Source organism: Lacerta agilis, chromosome 4 (assembly GCF_009819535.1).
Source record: "Lacerta agilis isolate rLacAgi1 chromosome 4, rLacAgi1.pri, whole genome shotgun sequence".
In the NCBI taxonomy this organism is placed as follows: domain Eukaryota; kingdom Metazoa; phylum Chordata; class Lepidosauria; order Squamata; family Lacertidae; genus Lacerta; species Lacerta agilis.
The window spans coordinates 17,990,084-18,011,911 of NC_046315.1; the positions used below are offsets into that span (position 1 = coordinate 17,990,084).

The 21,828-nt window shown below is 43.2% G+C and overlaps 1 protein-coding gene across 1 annotated transcript in view; it reads right to left on the reverse strand.

Annotated features, from left to right (window-relative positions):
- Positions 1-21,828, reverse strand: part of TRPC6 (transient receptor potential cation channel subfamily C member 6) — a 68,539-nt gene that overhangs the window by 17,919 nt on the left and 28,792 nt on the right. The window contains exons 2-4 of the mRNA XM_033146166.1: positions 6,544-7,318; positions 3,869-4,048; positions 2,173-2,337 (exon numbers count right to left, since the gene is read on the reverse strand). Of these exons, the coding sequence (XP_033002057.1) occupies positions 2,173-2,337; positions 3,869-4,048; positions 6,544-7,318 (1,120 nt within the window). The remainder of the gene's footprint in view (positions 1-2,172; positions 2,338-3,868; positions 4,049-6,543; positions 7,319-21,828) is intronic.

The window sequence follows — 21,828 nt, forward strand, 5'->3', positions numbered from 1 at the left end:
CAAAATTATTCAGTGGGCTACAACAACATCTCTGTGAGTACTGGTTAAACCGTTTGGGGCTAAGGGCTTTTTAGTTTGGGGGGGAAGCAAGTAAAGGGGAACAAGATAGAGATGTATAAAAACTGTGCATGGAAGCAGATACAGAGATGTTTTTCTCCCTTTTTCATGATACTAGAACCCAGGGTTATTCATAAAGCTGAATGGTAGAAGCTTCAAGACAGACAAAAAGTAATATTTCTTTCTTAACATATTTAAACTATGGCATTCACTTCTACGAGATACAGCAATGGCCAGAAACTTGGACAGCTTTAGAATGAGATTAGATGATAAATTAACATGTGCTGTTAAGGTAAGATGAGGAGTACGCAGGAGAATTTATTTTGAGGAGATATTTATTTTGAGCAACTATTTAATAGGCACCATTACGAAGAATCTCAAGCTACTTTCTTTCTTTTCTTAAGCATGTTTAAGCTGGGAAGGAGTGAAAGGCCAGTGGAAAATGCCCAAAGATAAATAAACTGTTTACGGTACGTTAAGTGTGGCTGAATCTAATATTAATAGAGGTTGGTAAAGCCAAATGCTGGGCACACTAGTTTGCTAAATTCTTTAGCAAATCTTCATTCCACCCTCATCCTCCAGCCAGATAAATAAGTAGCAACACTAATTCTAATTCATTGGGACTAATGCTCCAGTAAGTTTCTTTAGGGCAACAGCCTAAAAATAGTTTTGTTTTTCTTTTGCAAAACACTCTTGCCAGTCCCCTCAGAGGCTAAATGACTATTCCCTCCCCCTAATAAAGCTTGTTGTTTATACCGACAAGCTCCTTTTTAAAGCTTCCAAGGGGATGGTTAAAGACAGCAATGATTAAAACACACTTTGTAAATGATAAGCAAAATACCTTGGCAGTGCCCTTTCAAATTGATTACCTGCCTGCGTTCACAAGCGAGGATGAGGCTGGGAAACAGCGTCACTTGAAGGTGCCAGGAAAGCAGGTCAGAGCGGGCAAAAGACAGATGCGGGACGTAATAAGTAGCAGTAAAAGAAGCCAGAATGGCTGGCAGTGGCTCTCCAGACTTTCAGTTGCCTGGGGACATTTATGCCGCAATGGCCTGGTCCACATGCAATGCTAAGCCAAGCCGTGACATAAATGACATAATGCTAAGCCATGCAATGCTAAGCCAAGCCATGACATAAATGAGCAAGTGCATGGAGTAAAAATCACAGCTGCTATCATGCCTCACAGCACTAAGCCATGATTTGGTTCAGCATTACTTCTGAACCCAGGCTAGTGGCTTGTTTTACTCTAGACAAACCACAAGGTTTGGTTTGGCACTCATGGTTTGACTTAGGGAGCTTGGGTTTGGACATACCACTAAGCACTAAACATGACTTAGCTCCAGCCAGCAGCAAAGTAGCCATGATTTTCGCTCCATGGACACTTGCTCATTTATGCTCAACCATAGTTTGGCTTAGCGTTACATGTGTACTGGGCCATTGAAAAGCAGCTAGTGTTCAACATGTCACAAATCTCTTTATCTTCTTACTGCCCTAGGCCTACTCCCCTGGGTCTTCAATTTAAAGGCAATTGCACAGCAATGTAAACATTTAGCTACTCTGCTCATGTAACAGTACTGCAGCACCAGCATGGCCTCTTGTTTTGCGTTGGTGTTTGCTGTTGATATTTCATAACGTAATGTTGATATTGGATGTTGGTATTTCATAATGCAATCAGATTTTTTGTTAGCTGTCCCATTTTCAGTACCAGTACACTAGTTTAAAAGGCTTAAGGCTTCAACTGATAAAATACACAGAGAGAAAGAGAAAGAGAGAGAGAGATTATATGCACGTGCGTTCCTGACAAACAGCACGGGCACGAGCACAAAAGGCATAAATGATGCCTTTCAGTCACTGTTTTCTCCCCCATTCCTGCCACCTTCACAAATGAAAAGCAAATTAAGTTGAACATAATGCTTTCGCTGCTTTTTATTGAGAACAAGGTGTGTGATCCTGCCTTCGCACCATTACAATAAACAACTTGCTACTAAAGCATTGCTGAGTGCCTCTCCTGTTTATTGTGTGCATGCCTCACTTTAGCCCACTTTCAAATCTGCATGCAAGCGAAGAACAGAAACGGTTTTAAAAGGCTGGTGCAACCTTTGCACCAACTAGTACCTTACTGCATGGAGCGATCCAATAAGCCATCGACAGGAATGGCAGCCCAACAGCAACAGCAAGAACCACTAAAAACTTCACCGCCATCGTCTGTTGTCGTAAACCTGACAGATTCTCATACCAGATGGAGAGGAGTTGTTGCTGGCAGTTTGGATGTGCTACAAACTAAACGACAAAGCAAATTTCATAATTAGCCTGCTAACGAAGGTATCAAAACAGAAACGATCCAGGTAATCTTCATGTGATTATCACAAAAGGGAACAGCAGCAGTGTGGATGAAATAATCTTCTGTGTGCAAAATACATGGCTCTATGAGGCAGGAAGTTTCCTTGTCAAGACAACACACTGACTGGGTTTTACGTTTTCTGCAGTTTCATCCTTCGAAATGTTTTCCCCCCCCTCCAAGTTTCCCCGCAAGATTCTCGCTACAAATAAAAACTGCCAGGTTGGGTCAAGCAGATGGTGTAAATTGTGTTCAGACACGGCTTGAAGGATGCCTCTGGGAAATTTTTCAATCTAGGCACGGTGGTAGCATCCATCCCCTTTTATTGGATCACAGCGTTTTGTAGGAGAGGCCTTGTGCCTCTGAAAATGTGACATGCACTTTAGCTACGTTTAAATAAAATCTGCACAGCAGGCACCTCGTGGAAGCTATAGAGCAGGCATGTCCAACAGGTAGATCGTGATCTACCGGTAGATCACTGGACGTCTGTGGTAGATCACCAGTAGATCAGTGGCTCCCCCCAAAGAAGCTGAACAACTTTGGCTCCCCTAAAAAATCTCAACATCTTTGCCCTGCACCCCTAAAATGACCTGAACCACCAAAAACAGGGCTTTCCTTCCTAAAAAAAAAAAGCTCAACGTTGCTTTCCTCTTCCGTAAAGAAGCTCAACAACTTTTACGTGAACCCCCCAAAACAGGGCTTTCCTTCCTGAAAAAAAAAGCTCAACAACTTTGACCTGAACCCCCCAAAAGGGGGTAGATCACTGCCAGTTTTCAACTCTGTGAGTAGATCACAGTCTCTTGGAAGTTGGCCACCCCTGCTATAGAGCAACTTTCTCCAAAGTTGGGTTTCCCCCACCCATGTGGGGGCTTCCATTTCATTGAAATGAGTTTTTTTTTGGGGGGGGACTGTCATGCAATCAGGCTATATTATAATTTTGACTGGTGCAGCCCAGGTTTATGCAGAACATGCCAATTTTGAAAGCAGTTCAGTGGCAGTCTGTTAACATTTAGGACCACAGTAGTTCCAATTATTGATATTTGCCTTTAAGCTGCCTTGCACCAAGTCACAACACTGCTCCGTCGGACTGGAAGTGGCTCTCCAAGGTTTCAGAAAGGGATCTTTCCCATTCCTACCAGGAGATATCAGGGACTGAACCTGGGATTTGCTGGGTGTAAAACATGTGCTCTACCACTTACCTATAGCCCTGAAACATGTATTGCATGTGGGCTGTATGTCCTGTAGGTTTCTGCTTATGTACTGCGGGATATATAAATGCTAAATTGAATATCAAAAGCACTTCCAAATTATCCAGAAAGTTCATGAAGGTTTATGCTGATTCACTGGGACAAGGACAAATGTTCATGGAACTCTGTGAGTTACTTGATGCTCGATACTTGGATAGGAAGATAAATGGGAAGGAAATTAATGGAAACATCTCCAACCCAATCAGCTGCTTAAGCCAGAGCTTACCTTTTTGACTTCATACTTTATGGCAAGTTTAAGGCGGCTAAGGCTAGGGCGTCCGTGCTCCCCGTGGTGCAGCTCAACATCTCCGTTTAAAATAGCTTCTACTTCTTCTGTGTTTCTGCATAAATCAAGAAGTCCAACCACAAAGTCTTTGCACTGCATAGACAATTTTTTGTAATCATTCTGTGAAGGAAAAGAAGCCATAGAAATCGGCCATTTTTTAAATAAGCAACAAGCATAACATTAACTAGTGACCCATCTAGCTTTATTCAAAGGTGACTGGCACAAGTCCTGTCTGCTCCAAGTCCATTTTAGGAGGAGGAGCGGGAGGTGGGGCTTGCATTTTCCCATCACCAGTGATCACCTGCACAGCAGCAAACCAAGCAGTCACACAGGTCACCAGGCCGCAGTCTCCCCCACTATGGTGAGATGCATTGCTTAAATTAAAGTACAGTGGTACCCCGCAAGACGAATGCCTCGCACAACGAAAAACTCGCAAAACGAAAGGGTTTTGCGAGTTTTTAGTTGACTCGCGAGACGAATTCGTCTATGGCTGTTTTTCGCAAGACGAATTCGTCTGGCGAGGTACCACTGTGAGCCGCCGGAGCCGCGTTTTAAGGCTGCAGCGAGCGCTGCAGCTTTAAAACGCGGCATCGCGCCATAGCTAAAAAGGCTTACCTTTTGGCTCCGGTGTGTGTGTGGGGGGGTGTTTTCCGCGTCGCGTCCGCCATTTTGGATCGACTCAGACATGCGCAGTCGATCCAAAATGGCGGGCGCGACGCGGAAAACACCCCCCCACACAACGGAGCCAAAAGGTAAGCCCTCCCGACCGGCACGGCGCCGCGTTTTAAGGCTCCAGCGAGCGCTGCAGCTTTAAAACGCGGCGTCGCGCCGCAGCTAAAAAGGCTTACCTTTTGGCTCCGGTGGTGGGGGGGTGTTTTCTGCATCGCGCCCGCCATTTTGGATCGACTCAGACATGCGGTCGATCCAAAATGGCGGGCGCGACGCGGAAAACACCCCCCCACACACCGGAGCCAAAAGGTAAGCCCTCCCGACCGGCACGGCACTGCGTTTTAAGGCTCCAGCGAGCGCTGCAGCTTTAAAACGCGGCGTCGCGCCGCAGCTAAAAAGGCTTACCTTTTGGCTCCGGTGTGGGGGGGTGTTTTCCGCGTCGCGCCCGCCATTTTGGATCGACTGCGCATGTCTGAGTCGATCCAAAATGGCGGACGCGACTCGGAAACCCCCCCCACCGGAGCCAAAAGGTAAGCCTTTTTAGCTACGGCGCATTTTAAAGCTGCAGCGGGCGAACAGTTCGCTCGCTGCAGCCTTAAAATGCGGCGCCGCGCGGCTCCGGTGCCGGCCGGCGCCCCTTCCGACCGGCGCTCCCTGACTTTTTTCCCATAGGAACGCATTAATTAAATTTTAATGCGTTCCTATGGGAAACGGTGCCTCGCAAGACGAAATTTCCGCAAGACGAAAAGTCTTGCGGAACGAATTAATTTCGTCTTGCGAGGTACCACTGTAATTATTTATCAATTTGCACCTGTACACGCAAATTAGCACGAGCATGTTTTGTGCCAACTGGCACCCTCTTTTGTCCACATCTTTGGCAATATGTAAGCGATAGAATTGATGCTTTTGAATTATGGTGCTGGAGGAGACTCTTGAGAGTCCCATGGACTGCAAAAAGATCAAACTTATCCATCCTTAAAGAAATCAGCCCTGAGTGCTCACTGGAAGGACAGATCCTGAAGTTGAGGCTCCAGTACTTTGGCCACCTCATGAGAAGAGAAGACTCCCTGGAAAAGACCCTGATGTTGGGAAAGATGGAGGGCACAAGGAGAAGGGGACGACAGAGGGTGAGATGGTTGGACAGTGTTCTCAAAGCGACTGGCATGAGATAGGGGTGCCTGGCATGCTCTGGTCCATGGGGTCATGAAGAGTCGGACACGACTGAACGACTGAACAACAACAAGCGATCTAAAGGTGGTTCATTAGATTCTCCCTAAACTGGCATGACAATATATATTCCCCCCCCCCCACTGTAGGCTGAGTAATCAATAATATCCTTAGCTGTGCCTGGCTTCTTACCCTGTGGCCAAACAATGACAGCTCCACATTTTCATAACTAAATTGATCCCTCCCCCCCCACACACACACTCTGGGGCAGTATACCTCAGAATGCCGGACACTGAGGAGACAAAACTTCAATCCCTATTTGTGGACTTCCTAGAGACATTTGGAGGATAAGGCTATCAGTGGAAAAAGCAAAGCAGTCCTTCTCTACCACAAAGTCGCATGGCTAGAGTGGCCCATGTGTCATTGAAAGGAGGGGGAAAGAAGCTCTAGCCACCCCCCACTTTGTAGTAGACCAGCTTTGGCAGGTGGTGCCAGAACACCTCGGGGGTGGGGGTGGGAAGTGGCGGCAGAGATGGCAGCAGCCGCATACCCCATCAAAAAAAATCTTGGCAGGAGGGAAGAGTGCTCTTGTGTTTGGGTCCTACTTGCAGGTTCCCCATGTGGTTGTCCAGATGGGCCATTGCCCAGATCCATCAGGATCTTCTTACGTTTTTACGTTAACCAATGGAAACAGGAGGCTAAAGTAGATGATCCAGCAGTGGCCTCCTGTTACAAAACTAACCCCTAACCCCAGGAGAGAGAGAAACAAAACAACTTACCTTGAATTCTTTTTCAATGTTAGCAAGCACAGCCAACTCGTTGCTTAGTTCTAAGGCAATCATTACAGGGTCCTCACTAGACAAGGAAAGGTAAGCAGGGCTGGCCAGACCTTTGTAGGCATTGATCCTGGACCTGGAATGGCTGAAGGAATCGTGCTTTTGCTTCTCGTTGCATTTGCTGCATTTGCAGAAGTAGTCGTGAGGCCTCTCGATGCGAGCGCCTTTCCTCAGCAAGGTGTGCACGATTTCGTACTCGTGGCAGTGAGCAGCTAGGATGATGGGGGTCACATCGTGAGAGAAGCGGGTGCCGTCCTCGTCGTAGGCATAAAAGTCATCGTGCTGCACCTCCGATTGGCTGGGGCTCGTGGCCAGCCTCTTGCCTTCGGCGAACGCAGGGTGACCCAAGATGGCTTCTACTATCCGGACGTAACCTTTGCTAATGGCCAAGAGCAGGGCATCCCCAACCCGTGACAGGTTCTCCTTATTAAGCAAGAGCTCGGTGATTTCCAGGTGCTCATTCGCGACGGCGAGCTGCAGAGCATTCTGCCCCATGTAGTCCACACAGTTCACGTTGAGCGAGGCACATTCCTCCAGCATCTTGCGGACCACGGGAATGTTGCCATATTCTGCCGCTTCCAAAAAACGCTCCTCTTCAATAGAAAGGCTAGTTGAGTGGTCATTAAACATATATGCCGGTCCGCGATTTGCAAGCCTCCTGCCTTTCTCTCGGACAACAGTCTGCTGTCGGAGGGCATGTCTGTTCTCGGCGCCTCTACTGCAGGGAAAGAGAGAAATAATTAAGTCTCCAGCTTTGCTTTGCTTTGCTTTCTTTTTAATTCATTTCTTAGACCTGTGTAAGGGAAGATTCTTTGAGCCAAGGCAGAGGAATCCTTATCTCCATTCACATCCATGGGCTGAATTTGATAGACAGATGGGGCCAACCCAAGTGATGCCAAGTGACCTACTTTTGCCTGTGCAGGTTGAAATCAGCAAAGCACTTGCAAAGCCCCTTTGCACAATGCTTCCCAAGCACCAATTATCAGCTGACTGTCAATGCTTCAGAATCTGTGTGCACTACTAGAATCATAGAATCATAGAGTTGGAAGAGACCACAAGGGCCATCCAGTCCAACCCCCTGCCAAGCAGGAAACACGCTGGTCAGTGGTTTCTGGTCAGTGGTTTCTAATAAGCTGCTCAGTGGTTCCTGCAAAGACCCTTTCATCCAAACCCCAGTTTTGCCTGGCATCAGGTGTAGGGTAGGTGGGTGCAGCTTGGACAAAAAGCATACCTTTCAAGTGTCCCAATTTTCCCAGGACTGTCCTGGAATTACAGACGCCATCCTGGCTTCTGATTTGATACCAGGATGTTGCAAGTGAGCCAACACTTGCAGCTGGCGCTTGGAGTGGTGCTGTGCTCTCGTGTGAGTCAGCTGGCTCCAAAAGACACGTGCCCTGATTATCATCAGAGGAATGTTGGAGGTTATGAAAACAGCTTCACAGGCCAAATGGGCAGGCCTGCCGTCTGTGGGTTCCCCACCCCTGCTTTGAGCCTTACATATCACTAAACAACACCTCCAGTTATAGACCGACAGGACCAAATTAACTTAACATTAAAAACAAACTGTGGAAAGAACGGGTGAAAGCAGCACCCAATATGGCTAACAACTATAATAAAATAGCAGAAATGGATACAATGGACAACTAAGTGGCATGGCACATTCATAGGAATTCATAGAAAGCTGCCTTATACTCAATCACACCATTGGGGTCTATCTGGCTCAGTATTATCTACACTGACTGGCAGTGTAGTGACAGGGTTCTGGACAGAACCTCCCAGTCCTACCTGGAAATGCCAGGGATTGAAACTGGGGCCTTCTGCATGCAAAGCAGATGCTCTACCTCTAAGCTATGGGCCCTTCTCCTTCCCTGCCTCCCCCTTGTGCAACAAGTCACCATCTCTACGCTAACCTTCCCAACTTAAGTCCCAACGTTACAGAGCTGACCTGGTTGCAGAGGATAGGTCCCAGCAACCAAGCAGATTGATAATTACATAACACCCATATTGTTTGGTCAGGTTGCCCATCGCTGTGTTTGGGTGCCAATGCACAAAATATAACTGTGCAACAAGTGATTCCCTGCATACCACTGCATTACAACAGCCCCACCGTGGTTGCTGCTGCAGTTAACCTCATGGAGAAGCTTCAGCATCTCACTACTGCAGTGTGGGCTAATCATATGCATTCCGGGAACTATAATTTAAACAACCTGCTCTCCAAATGATAGAAGAAATGGGTACACCCTGCTTTGTGAGTAGACACAGGCCAATATCACCCCACCCACTTCATGATTTCATTCAGCTCAGAGAAAACAGGAACTTTGTAGGAAGATCAGCTGTCTTCTCACTCTCTGCTTGTTCTCTGTTTATTCTCAAAGAACCTCTCTCAGCATCAGCAGCACTTTCACTTCCAGATTCTCAGAAACGTTTAAGGAAGGAAATTCCAATGCGGAAGAGCAGGGCCGATGGCATTTGAAAAGTTACTTGCACCACGATAATCTGTCAGAAACGTTTCCACTGGCCTTACCTTTATCCCAGCAGCGTAACAGTAGGTAATCTCAACTCACACCTGCTCTTTAGTCCTCATCCCCAATCTGAATTAAGACCAAATCCATATACGGTAGCTTCACTTGGTCCCCTTCTCTCTCCTTTGCATAAGTCATCACAAATTACAAGCAAATCAAATGTATCCCTTGCATTGCATCTGGCAAAAATCATAGAAACTTGATCATCTGAAACAATAACTGAAATTGGCTTTTGTTTTTTTTAAAGAGAATTTTGTTGATTGGGTTTGTGTGTGTTGTTGTTGTTGTTGTTGTTGTTGTTGTTGTTGTTGTTGTTTTTGTAGAAGTACATAAGAAGATTACACTGGATGCCACTAAACAAATGTGCATTAAAATCACAACAAAAAAACGTGTATGAAAAGAGCAACATGTCTGCTGCATGAAATAACTTGTCAATAAACATAAAAAGAGTTCTATTGTTGTTATCCTCATTATTGGAGTGCTGTTTGGGATGCGGGAGGAACCATGACATTTATTGATATAACTGGAATCCATGCAACATCTAAATTATCCGCTTTACCCTCAATGACTCGCCTGTGTTGGGTCAAATGTTAACATATTGCTAAGAGTTGTTTATGTGAAGCTTTTTTTTATCCTTCTCCTCAGCCAAAAAAAATGCCCCCCAGAGTAGCTTATGTAAGGCTAATAAAAGCAAGACAGTTCAAAGCAGAACCACAGCTAGAGGTTGGGTCTAGCCTACGACAATATCCAAGCCAGGTCACCTCCGAGAGGCTTCTGAGACTTTTCTCTGCGCTATGAACCACCCCCACAGGGTACTCACAGGAAACTGTTCCAAAACTTAGTTCCATGCCCAGCTGATAATACCTATTAAACAGTTGATATTATTATTCTGTTTTTCTTTTTTAGGCTTAGGACTTTTCTAGTTGCAGAGGCATAGTTGACCTCAGCCATCAACCAGTTTTCAAACTGAGCAAGACCTGTCCGCATTGGATGAAAACACACAGTTAAAACGTTTACCAACAAGTGGCAGGGATCATATTCCAGAGCGGCTCCTTACAAAACCCACTAGCAGAGAATTCAATCGAAGACCATTGGCTGTACTTCTGGGTAAGTGTTTAATGGTTACTGTATTTGTATTTACCGTACTTTTCCGTGCCTAAGACTAGGTTGTTTTCCTAAAAAATACTGTCAAAAAACTTATACACGGATACATCTCCCCCCGTTTTCTTAAATCTCAGTCCCCCAAAATAGAAGGCGTCTTATACATGGGGGCATTTTATAGACAAAAAAATATGGTATTTATAAACCAATTTTAAAAAGTTTTTTTAAAAAAAAAAAAAAACAGTTATTGGATTCATTGGTTCATTTATTCATGTTTGGTCGGAATGCCCTTACGTTAAAAACTTTTGGAGAATCGTGTATTCTCCATTATAATCTGCAGTTACAGGTCAAGCCCCTTCTCCAAATTCTGCTTTGGCCCTGCTATCTTTGGATATAGACTTAGACTTCAAAGCAGCACAGTTTATAAAATGGGAACTAAAATTAGATGGATGAAATCATAAAACTTCCTCCTTCTCAATAACCCAGCAGAAAAGAGGAAGCGAAGAAGAAGAAGAAGAAGAAGAAGAAGAAGTCAGTTTGAAAGGGCTTGCTTTTGATGCTCTCAATATGCACCACAGTAGGAAACCCAAATCCAAAATGGGCCTGGCAGGCTAAGAAACAGAACCAGATTCTGACTGAGCAATGTGCCCTTTGCTGGGTCCTTTCTAGCAATATTCTGCGATATCTTCCATTGATTTGGGGGTCCCCATGACAGGCATCAGTGGTTGACCCCACTGGTCTCCACCAACTCCCCAAGGGTGCCCTTATGCTGCCCCCAGGACTGGGAAGGACACATGTGCTTTTCTTAACATCTGTTTGCATGAGAGGCCTCTTTTTACATGGTGAGAACCATCGATTTCTATCATGACTCAGCACACTTGGGTCACTAAGCGTGCTACTTCACCTACTATCACTCCCCAAATCTTTCTAATACCACAATGTATGCAGCGTAAAGTATACTTGCAAGACAGCCTCTCAGAACACTTTCCTGCCAAAGCACTCTGCAGAAAATCCTCTGCAGAAGGAAAACCATTAAACCGAACAATGCTGCTTGCTTTTAAAAGAAAAACCCTGAAAGACCTTCAGAGAGATTGCAAAGGCTTTTCAACAATAAAGAGACCAACACCCACCACCACCAAATACACACACACACACACACACACACACACACACACCCTGGATAAAATCTGATAGAATTCACTATCTGTTGTCCAAATCTCCTAAGCAAATAAGAGACAAGCCTGGGGTGTATAGGTTGGCGATGAATGAAGAATAAAAGGACCTCAACCAAATGATAGGGGGCACTGCATTTGATTTATTTTCATTCTTGAACAGGAACGCCCATTCAGCACCCCGGGATTTCAACACAGAAATACCAAAAAGCAATGCCAAAAAAGGAGTAAAACAACAAAATTAAGGCCGCTGAACCAGTAGAAAAAGCAGCAGCAGCTAAGAACACTGAAATAATATTAAATAACCCTGCTTCGGAGTCTGCGATGGTCCACTACACTGCAGTGGTGCAGAGTTTTTTCTCTTCTTGGCACAGTCCAGTGATTCCATGCTCACATTTATTTACAAACCATAAAATGGTTTCTTCTAAGATTTGCTCATAAAAACGAAACAAATTGCGACCGAGTATTTTTCACAAAGTTCCACATCCTCAGGAACATAAACAAGGGTTTGATATTTTAAAAGCGGAAATAAATTTTACTGATAAAGAGTCAAGTCATTTGATGATTTCTGTTAGATTCCCTGTCAAATAAATACGTTACAAGTCCAAATCTATTCCCATATTTCAGACATCTCAGTCTTGCAGTATCAAGGGTTTAATTAGGGTTGTCAAGCAATTACAAAACTGGGAAAGATCAATCATCCGCCTATTAATGGTTTAAATTTAAATAAATCTGCATACTGTCAAATCCTCAATATAGATGCCAAAAGGAAGTGTGAGGCAACATATAGCTTTAATAAATAATAGCTGTCATTAATAATAAAGATTGTTTTAATATTCTATTTTTCACTTTATGTTACAGCAACACACCATAATCAAAGTAGCATATTGAGTCACAGCAGCCACTATGGAAATCTTAATGCTTCAGACTGAAGTATTGTTGTTGTTGTTGTTGTTGTTGTTGTTAAATAGATTTATATACCACCTTTCCTCACAAGATCTCAGGGCTACTTGCGTTTTTACTTTTAGTCTCAAGACTAAAAATACAAAATATAAACACAAGTAACTAGTTGAAACAAGGACAACAAAATATTATTATTGATTTGATTCATAAGTATACACTGTGGATGTGATCTTAATCTGCAATGTAAAAGATTTTCCAAGTTTGTTTTGATGCCACGTGGATGACTGCATACAAGACTTAACATCTGTGCATGTATTTGTCTCAGAGGACAACACTTTCTGCTTGCCAATTGTTTTTTTTTTTTAAATTTAAAAAGCTAGGAAGTCATTTCATCACTTTCCTGCTGTGTTCTGTAAGGATCCTCAAATTTAATAGCTTCTGGCTGATGCCGGAAGCAGAATATTTGAAGAAAAGACATCCATCGTGTTCAGGTCTGATGCCAAATCCCACTGGGCTTCAAGGTGGTCAGGCAGGTCAGAAGTTACAGGACCACAGACAGCTCCAAGTGAACAGATTGCTTTCATGAGAATCTCTCTACAGTATTGTACTGAAAACCCACAGATTCAGTGCAATAGAGAGATTCTCCTGAAAGCACAGGTCCCCACCCCACCCATCTCCCCATCCCGCCCACCTCTTTCCCCCTTTTCTTCCTAATGACTCAACAAACGAAATTGACTTGTAAAAATGTTACATGGAAAAAAATACGAGAGAGATGAGTTCTAGTGTTATGAGAGGTGGGTGGGGACGTTTCTCTATCTGCTTTTTCCAAGACATGCATAATTTTGCAAACATCCATCACGCCACCTTTACTCATCTTTTCTCTAAACTCAAAAAAGTTCCAAACACTGCAGCCTTTCCTCATAGGTAAGTTGCTCCGCTGCCCTTTTCTGAACCATCTCCAAATCTACAATATCCTGAGGCGACCAGAACTGTACACTGTATTTCAAGTGCAGTAGCACCATGAATTTGCATAACGGCATGATGATATTCACGGTTTTATTTTCAGTTCTTTTCCTAATGATCCACAGCATGGAATTCGCCTGTTTCACAGCTGCTACACACTGGGTCCTAGCAGTTGTGACCGTTAAGTAGTGCCATTACTTCCTAGCACCTGGGAGCTGTTAATGAACAAACAGCCTTCAAGGATTTTCAGGCCAGGTATGAAACCAGATTAGTTCATTTCTATGAGCTAACAAAGACAAATATCTTTGTGTCTTAAATCAACGCGGCCTAAAACTTTACTGGGAGTTGGAGACATCTGACCAGACTTTTTTTTTTTAATGAAACAATTACTGACCCCGCCTAAAGATGCTGAGCAGTGCTTTCTTTTATATTGCATAAGCCTACTTTTCTAAACGTAACTGTTAATAATGTTATTTGAAATAACCATATAGAGAGAACTGCATTTGTGACTGGACAGGGGGGAGTGAGATTCAAAACTAATCACCACCACAGATCAATATAAGAAATAGGAATACTAGTCTATTAAAGTGCAAGGAATCTGTTTTGTTGTTTCTTGTGTAATGAACATGCTTGAAAAGTGGATAAGAGATGCTTCTGCTTTAGAAGTTTCCCAGAGTTTAAACTTGCTTCTGGCAGCAGCTATTAATCTTTGGTAGACTCTGCTGGAATTCGAGCTTTTACGTTGAGCTTCCAGACTTTCAGCATCTTTCAGAATATCAGCTCTCAATCTGGTTTTCCTCTTACTGACTGCTTTTCTTAACAACCACCTCCTGCTAAAAGGCTTTTAAAGTGTCCCATATAGTCAAGATGGAATACCAGAATTAGTTTTCATATAAAGAGAGGAAGAAAAGGGGGGGGAAGTGTTTTAATTATTCTTCCAAGTTTCTAGGCAATAAATGCAACGAGTAGGAACAGTTGAATTCCTGGATCTAGGCTCAACATGTTTAGGTTTAATGCAACTTTCAGCCACATGCACAGTCTGGCCTTGCAATAGGACCAACATTAAGAGATTAATACTATCCATGCATCCTTCAGCAGCCAGGTGCCCCTTGAATGCTTTGGACTACAACTCCCATCAGGCCCAGCTACCATGCTTGCTGGGGAAGATGGAAATCATAATCCAAATCACCCAGAAAGCACCAGGTTGGCAAAGACTACATTAGAGAATGAAGAGGAGGAGGAGGAGTTTGGATTTGATATCCCGCTTTATCACTATCCTAAGGAGTCTCGGAGCGGCTAACAATCTCCTTTCCCTTCCTCCCCCACTACAAACACTCTGTGAGGTGAGTGGGGCTGAGAGACTTCAGAGAAGTGTGACTAGCCCAAGGTCACCCAGCAGCTGCATGTGGAGGAGCGGGGAAGCGAACCCGGTTCACCAGATTACGAGTCTACCGCTCTTAACCACTACACCACACTGGCTCTCAATGAATGAAGTGGCAGAGTTGTAATAAGAGACCAAATCACATCAACTCACTTGGTTCTTGAGAAGCTATGCTTCTTTGGAAGTCCAAGCTACTTCATTCAGGTGCTGGTTTTTTTAAGGCCATAAAAATGTGGGGTAGTGAACAAAGGTAGGATCTGGACATCAAAGCCACCTGCTGATCCATGTCACGCAACTCACCCACAGCCAATTTACTAAATTCAGGGCAGCCATGGGCCAAGATCCAAAGAGCTACTTTAGGTTCCCCAAGACTTGAGTGTCGCTGTTAAGATTTATTTGGCTTGCTTACTTTGAACATCAGACACACCCCATGTCACTACAACACAACTTGCTTTTGAATGTCCGTGTTTCAAAGCAAATTTGCTATGTGGCATGGTGAACTTTCAGCTCAAGGAATGCAAGCAAGTCCTTGGGGTATGTGGAACTGATGGGTTGGGTTTTTGGGTCCCAGCCATCAATTTGTTTTTGCCTTCTAAGCAATATAATTACATTATATTAATAAAATGAATTTGTTTTTAGGAGTTGAGCTTAATAGGCTAGCATTGATCTGACCACGCTTAACTGGTTTGCATTGTATGAAATCAATTAAAGAAAATGAGTCATCCCATTTCAAAGTTTTTATTTAACAACATTTATATACTGCTTAATTGTAAATAACATTTGTAAATATATGCAGAATATGTGATCCATTACAAACAGAGCTGGTTGTGCACCAAATCTCTTGTCTCATTTTCCTATTCCTTTCACTCTTGGTGAAACAGTGCAACTCTGATGCTGCGCAGCAAAACATGCCGAGGTAGTATGAAATGAAACCATCCATCTCCATTTGAAATGTCAGCAATGCAATTTAACTTCTGGGCGGAATAAATTGGGTGCTCTACTTTGAGCAGCCAAAGTAAATGGATCCAACAGCTTGAGATTCCCTTTAACTGGATGTGTTTCCACACAATGCAGTAAACAGGAAGCTTGACACATTCCAGCTAAAACATTAAACACTCATTCCCTTTTGCTTTACGTGAAATTATATAATGGACACTACCATGGCTTCCTCACCCAGTTAGAAAGAATAATTACATTAGGCAGTATCTGACGAAATACTTCCACTTGTGCAATGGAACTTTCCCTTCAGAGGCTCTTCCTATGCATCTCCTCGCCCTCCCCAAATCTGCTCTGAAGGGCTTAGGGGAACCCTGGAACAGATTCAAGGGGTGCACAGAGAAATGAGAAGGAAGGAAAGTTCCATTATGCAGCCCAAAGTATTGTGCTAGCAGATCTAATTTGTTGAGTAGCACCCATTTTAAAGTCCTCATAAAGATAACAGAGAAAGAAAGAAAGAGAGAGAGAGAGAGAGAGAGAGAGAGAGAGAAAGAAAGAAAGAAAGAAAGAAAGAAAGAAAGAAAGAAAGAAAGAAAGAAAGCAAGCTCCAATATGGCTACCATATAAAAAAATACAGAAAGGACAATGAGTACCATTTTTTCCGGGCTCTACTAAGGATTCAATGGGGCATATACAAAGTATGGGTGGTTGGAGCCAGACTACATTAGTTGAACTTAGTTGCTATTTAAATCAATGTGACTTAAGTCATTAATAAATTATCCAATGGATTTCAATGGGGCTGAAGTTCAACTAACTTGCAGCACAACTCTTATCGGTATCTCATTGACATGAATGAGGCATACGCCCCATGTAATTTATATGGTTGCAGCCTTCATCTGTATCCAACCTGGAGCCAGGAGAGGCGTGGCAGAGTTCAAAACATATAATTTAGGTAAAATCAATCCATGTAATTAGATCATGTAATTAAACATTGTAAGGCATTTAAAATGTGTTTGTAGTTGGGGGGCTACTGGTTTGCTTTTTATGGTGATTATGTATTTTGTGTTTCATTTTGTATTTTTATGTTGTGAACTGCCCTGTGATCTTCAGGTGGAGGGTGGTATACAAATTTCATAAACACGTAAGTAAATAAATAAAATGTAACAGAAATGTGCTTGCCCTTGTCCTGTTTTATGATGCAATATTTTGTTTTATGTTTCCTAGCTCACATCTCCGCTTCTTGAAGCAGAAAATGGCCGGCCATTTTTAATGGTAGCAAGGAAAATTAGCTATTATTTCTGCCTAATTGGGCATTTCTAATAAATATTTATCTGATTGGGTGTGTTTAGCTTAGAATTATTTAGAGGCCTGATGTTGATTGCTGTTTGTACTCAGAAGGAAGAGAAGAAGAAAAAATCCAGTGCTGGCTCCAGATAACAAGGGTAAACTCGCCATAAAAAAAACCAAAGCACTCATCTATTTCATTTGTCTTTCAGACAAGATAGAGCAATTAATCCACTGCCAGAAAGAAACCATTGCTGCAGCAATTTATATTGCAATGCATTGAGGGATTTTGTGGCTATGATAGTGTTCATGATTCCTCTAACTGATGTGATAGAAGGGCAGGGAAGGCAGAGAGAGGGATGGAAATGCAGAGAGCTCAGAGAAGAAGGGAGGTAGAAACCTGAAAACAAGAGAAGCAAGCAACTGGCGGAGCAAAGGAGGGTTGGCACTGAAGTCATCACTGACAGAAATGGAGATGGGAATTTTGAGCTCACAAAAGACAGGGCAACAGCAGATCCATGATGCTTTTCGTCCCACAGAGCAAATATTGCAATATTTGCAATATTAGCATGCTTACTACTAGAGTTTTCAAACAAGATGTATGCATTTACGCAATAGCAAAAGCTTGCCATTCTTTCCTCAATATATTTTGGAAGGGAAATCCCACAAATTCCAAGACGATGCTTAGAACTCAAGTCAAGGATGCAGTCCTGGGAGGACTAGAAAGCTGATCAGCTTCTTCAAAATCAAGCCTGAAAGAGTTGTCCGTAAACTACATACAAAAATGGGTGGCTTGTTAGTGGTATGTGACAAGAGTCCGTATCTTCAAGTGCATGTAAGAGAGGGGAAGCAGATACTGATGGGTGTTTGAAGTTTCCCAATGTTATGAAACATATCTATTGCAGGGGAACTGTTCAAAGATTTCAAATCTGAAAAATATCCTTAGTCCATTTAACACACACACACACACACACACACACCATATATATATATATATATATTCAGAAGTTAGAGCTGACCAGAGCTGATGCTAACTGTTGGACCTAATTAGGGCTGAAGATCAGGCATTCCCCACTGCTGGTTTAGCATGAGGGTGAAAGAGGAGAACGCAAAATATCAACATCAAAAAAACTAAGATCATGGCCACTGGTCCCATCACCTCCTGGCAAATAGAAGGGGAAGAAATGGAGGCAGTGAGAGATTTCACTTTCTTGGGTTCCATGATCACTGCAGATGGTGACAGCAGTCACAAAATTAAAAGACGCCTGCTTCTTGGGAGAAAAGCAATGACAAACCTAGATAGCATCTTAAAAAGCAAAGACATCACCTTGCCGACAAAGGTCCGTATAGTTAAAGCTATGGTTTTCCCAGTAGTGATGTATGGAAGTGAGAGCTGGACCATAAAGAAGGCTGGTCGCTGAAGAATTGATGCTTTTGAATTATGGTGCTGGAGGAGACTCTTGAGAGTCCCCTGCAAGAAGATCAAACCTATCCATTCTTGAGGAAATCATCCCTGAGTGCTCACTGGAAGGACAGAGCCTGAAGCTGAGGCTCCAATACTTGGGCCACCTCATGAGAAGAGAAGACTCCCTAGAAAAGACCCTGGTGTTGGGAAAGATAGAGGACACAAGGAGAAGGGGACGACAGAGGATGAGATGATTGGACAGTGTTCTCAAAGCTACCAACATGAGTTTGACCAAACTGCGAGAGGCAGTGGAAGAAAGGAGTGCCTGCCATGCTCTGGTCCATGGGGTCATGAAGAGTCAGACACGACTAAACAACAACAACAACAACAACAACAACAAAATGAAAATTTCTGGAGAACTCAAAGTTCGCACACTATTTTGTGATGCTTTGGTTGGCCTAATAAAGGTTTTGTTGTTGTTTAGTCATTTAGTCGTGTCCTCATAGTACCTAATAAAGGTCCAGTATTGATTTGGAATGTAACCCAGGAGTAAGTTCCATTGAATTCTGAGGGCTTACCTCTGAGGATACATGCATAGAATTGCCCTGCTAGTGTTGTTATTGACAAAATACTGAATCTGAAATTTTATGGACAACCCTCAAGAAGGAATGGGACCGTTGTCTAGAGTAAGCTGTCACTGACTTCAACTGCAGCAATATTTGAGTCTGAAAATAGAAGAAAACTATTAAAATTTCATTAGCATCAGCTTCGTGTTTACTCCAAACACTGCACCATCCACTATAAATCAGAACACAGCAGAGAACTCAAGAAGGCACAGAAGCATGAAAAAAAAAAATCACTGACATGAATGACTTTTAATTGCAAAGACTCCCACAGTGGCATTTGGAATTAGTTTTCCAAGAAGACAGTGAAGTCCAGAAGCAGAAGACCTCATTTTGATATATTTTCCTCAGAAATGATTATTTGGAAGTCTCAGAAATGATTATTTGGAAGCAAAATACTAAAATAATCAGCTTCTCCTATGTTTTTATATAAAAAACAAGCATCTTATGATGGATGCAAACATTCCTAAGAGAGTTCCAGTTTCTCCTGAATGAGACAGATTTTCTAGATTCATTTCAATCAGGGTTTAGAGCTGGTTTTGGCATGGAAACTCCTTTGGTTGCTCTGTGTGATGACTTCTGCTGGAAACAGACAGGGAGTGTGACCCTGTTGATTGTTCCCGAATTGGTGAGGGTTTGTTTGACAACAATGAGAAACTGAGCCATTAGCATCATCGGCTGTCAAGGCTGGAGTCAGACACACGTCAGCAAGGAAAGAAGCAGATCTCTGTTGTCAGTGAAGTTAATTCTCTATTCAAGGAAACAAACATACAACTCAGACTAGTGGTCTAAGCACACTTTCCAGTAGGTCTTGCCCCTATGGATCAGTTGCCAGGACTGAAGGTATCTGCCATAAACCCTTTCTAAGGTTCCTCCTCCCCTGGATGTTTCCCAACCAGTCTCAAACTGCATCTGCACACCTCTGGCCTCTGTTCTGCTCTCCTCATAATTCTGCATGTTCTTGGAGACCAGGGTGGAGAGGAGCTTGTTGCAGCAGGAGAGGAAGACTCCCTGGATTCTTCAGCAGCCTCTTGACTCCCCTCCTCTGCTTCAGCCTCAGAGTCTGAACTGCTCCCTGTCACAGACTCTTCCTGCTCACTAAACCTTGTTGCCCCTTCAGCATATGGCACCTCCTCCCCCCTCTTCTCCCTCTGACCTCTCCTCAGAGTCCCACCACCAATCTCCTGGTTCTGAGCCTTCCTCCTCTGGGGTTTCCCTTGGGGATTTCCCTTCTGGTGCCTTCTACCACTCTTCTTCGTCCAGCCAGTGACATCGGCCAGTCCTGTACAACACCCTGCCAATAGACACCTTCAACAGGCACCTTCTGTGCCAACTTTTAAATGCCTCCTGAAAACTTTTCTATTCCACCAGAGTATATCCCCTACAATGGTTTGTTAATGTTTGCTTTTAATTTCTTTTTAACTTTTTGTGCTATTATTGCCTGGTTTTACATTTTTACATTGCTGTAAACTGCTGCGATATATTTTTATGATACAGCAGTGTGTGTGTATATATACACACACACACACTGCTAAACATCTGGTGGGAACCACATTGGCTACCCTGGCATGTAACTTAACACATCAGTATCAAAACCCAAGAAACCCACACTGCAGTAAAATCTCAGTTGCTACCAATACATTGCTGTAGCCAGTCACCACCGCTAACCGAAGCAGAAAGGCATTTGGATCAATGCTTGATTTTGGTTTTTGTTTCCATTGGGCAAGTTTCATGGGGAAGAAAAATCCATTCCTGGAATTACATCAAAGACTGATGCTGGTAGATTAAGGATGAATCCATAAGGCCACATAATATCTAATTAGCAACAAGCCCCCTTGAGTTCAATGGGGCTTCATACCAGCTAAGTGAGTATAGGACTGCAGTCTTAGTGAGGATTTGTAAAATCTTATCCTTAAACACTTATTTTGTTCCCATGATCACATTGACTTAAAAAAATCAGTATTTCCAATTTTACTTTTCTTTTCTACTGAAGCACATTTAAATGAGTAAGTGGTGTTAACCTCCAACACTGTTTGTCAGAATATGTTGATTGACGTGAGGTATGGCACAGAGTCCAACAAGTTTGTCAACCAGCCCCATTTGTATAATCAAGTCCCTCTTACTCTTCAACAAGCACCTATAATGCTACTCAGAGTACACCCATTGAAATTAGGGTGAAAAGTGAAAGAAATATAGTAGATCAACTGAGTATTTCAGCTTGCATCTTTAAGGGGATTCTGGAGGGGAAGGTTCTGTTTAGTGTTTCAGGGGCGTCCCATTCCACTCTGCACCTCATGCCTCCGGAACCCCCTATATCTATTATTATGAGGCATACAAAGTAAAAGCAGCAAATCTAGAATAAACCAAAAAGCATGTCTTCTTTGTGAATCGCTTCCAGCTCTCATTGCCCCTGGTTCAGCTTTGTGGGTTGCAAGTTGTATGGCTTTGGTCTAACCCAGGCATGTCCAACAGGTAGATCGTGATCTACCGGTAGATCACTGGACGTCTGTGATAGATCACTGGTAGATCATTGGCTCCCCCCAAAGAAGCTGAACAACTGTAGCTTCCCCCCAAAAAACTCGACATTTTACCTCCTCCCTGAAAAAACTCAACAACTTTGACCCCCCCGGCCTGGCCTTCCTCCTTTCTAAAAAAAGCTCAACAACTTTGTTTTTAACTCCAGCTGTTTTGGGGCTACAATTCCATCATCCCTGACCACTGGTCTTGCCAGCTAGGGGTGATAGGAATTGTAGCCCCTAAACACTGGTCTAACCTAACTGACAGTTATTATATGGCTAAACTTGCTTCTCTGATCTCCTTGGTTGTTCTGACTGACGGTCGAATAAATTGTTATTGATTGATTATTGATCTCCTTGGTGGAAAAGAAAGCTATCCATGCAAGAAACAAATAAATTTAGTGCTGCCCTACGACCATTAG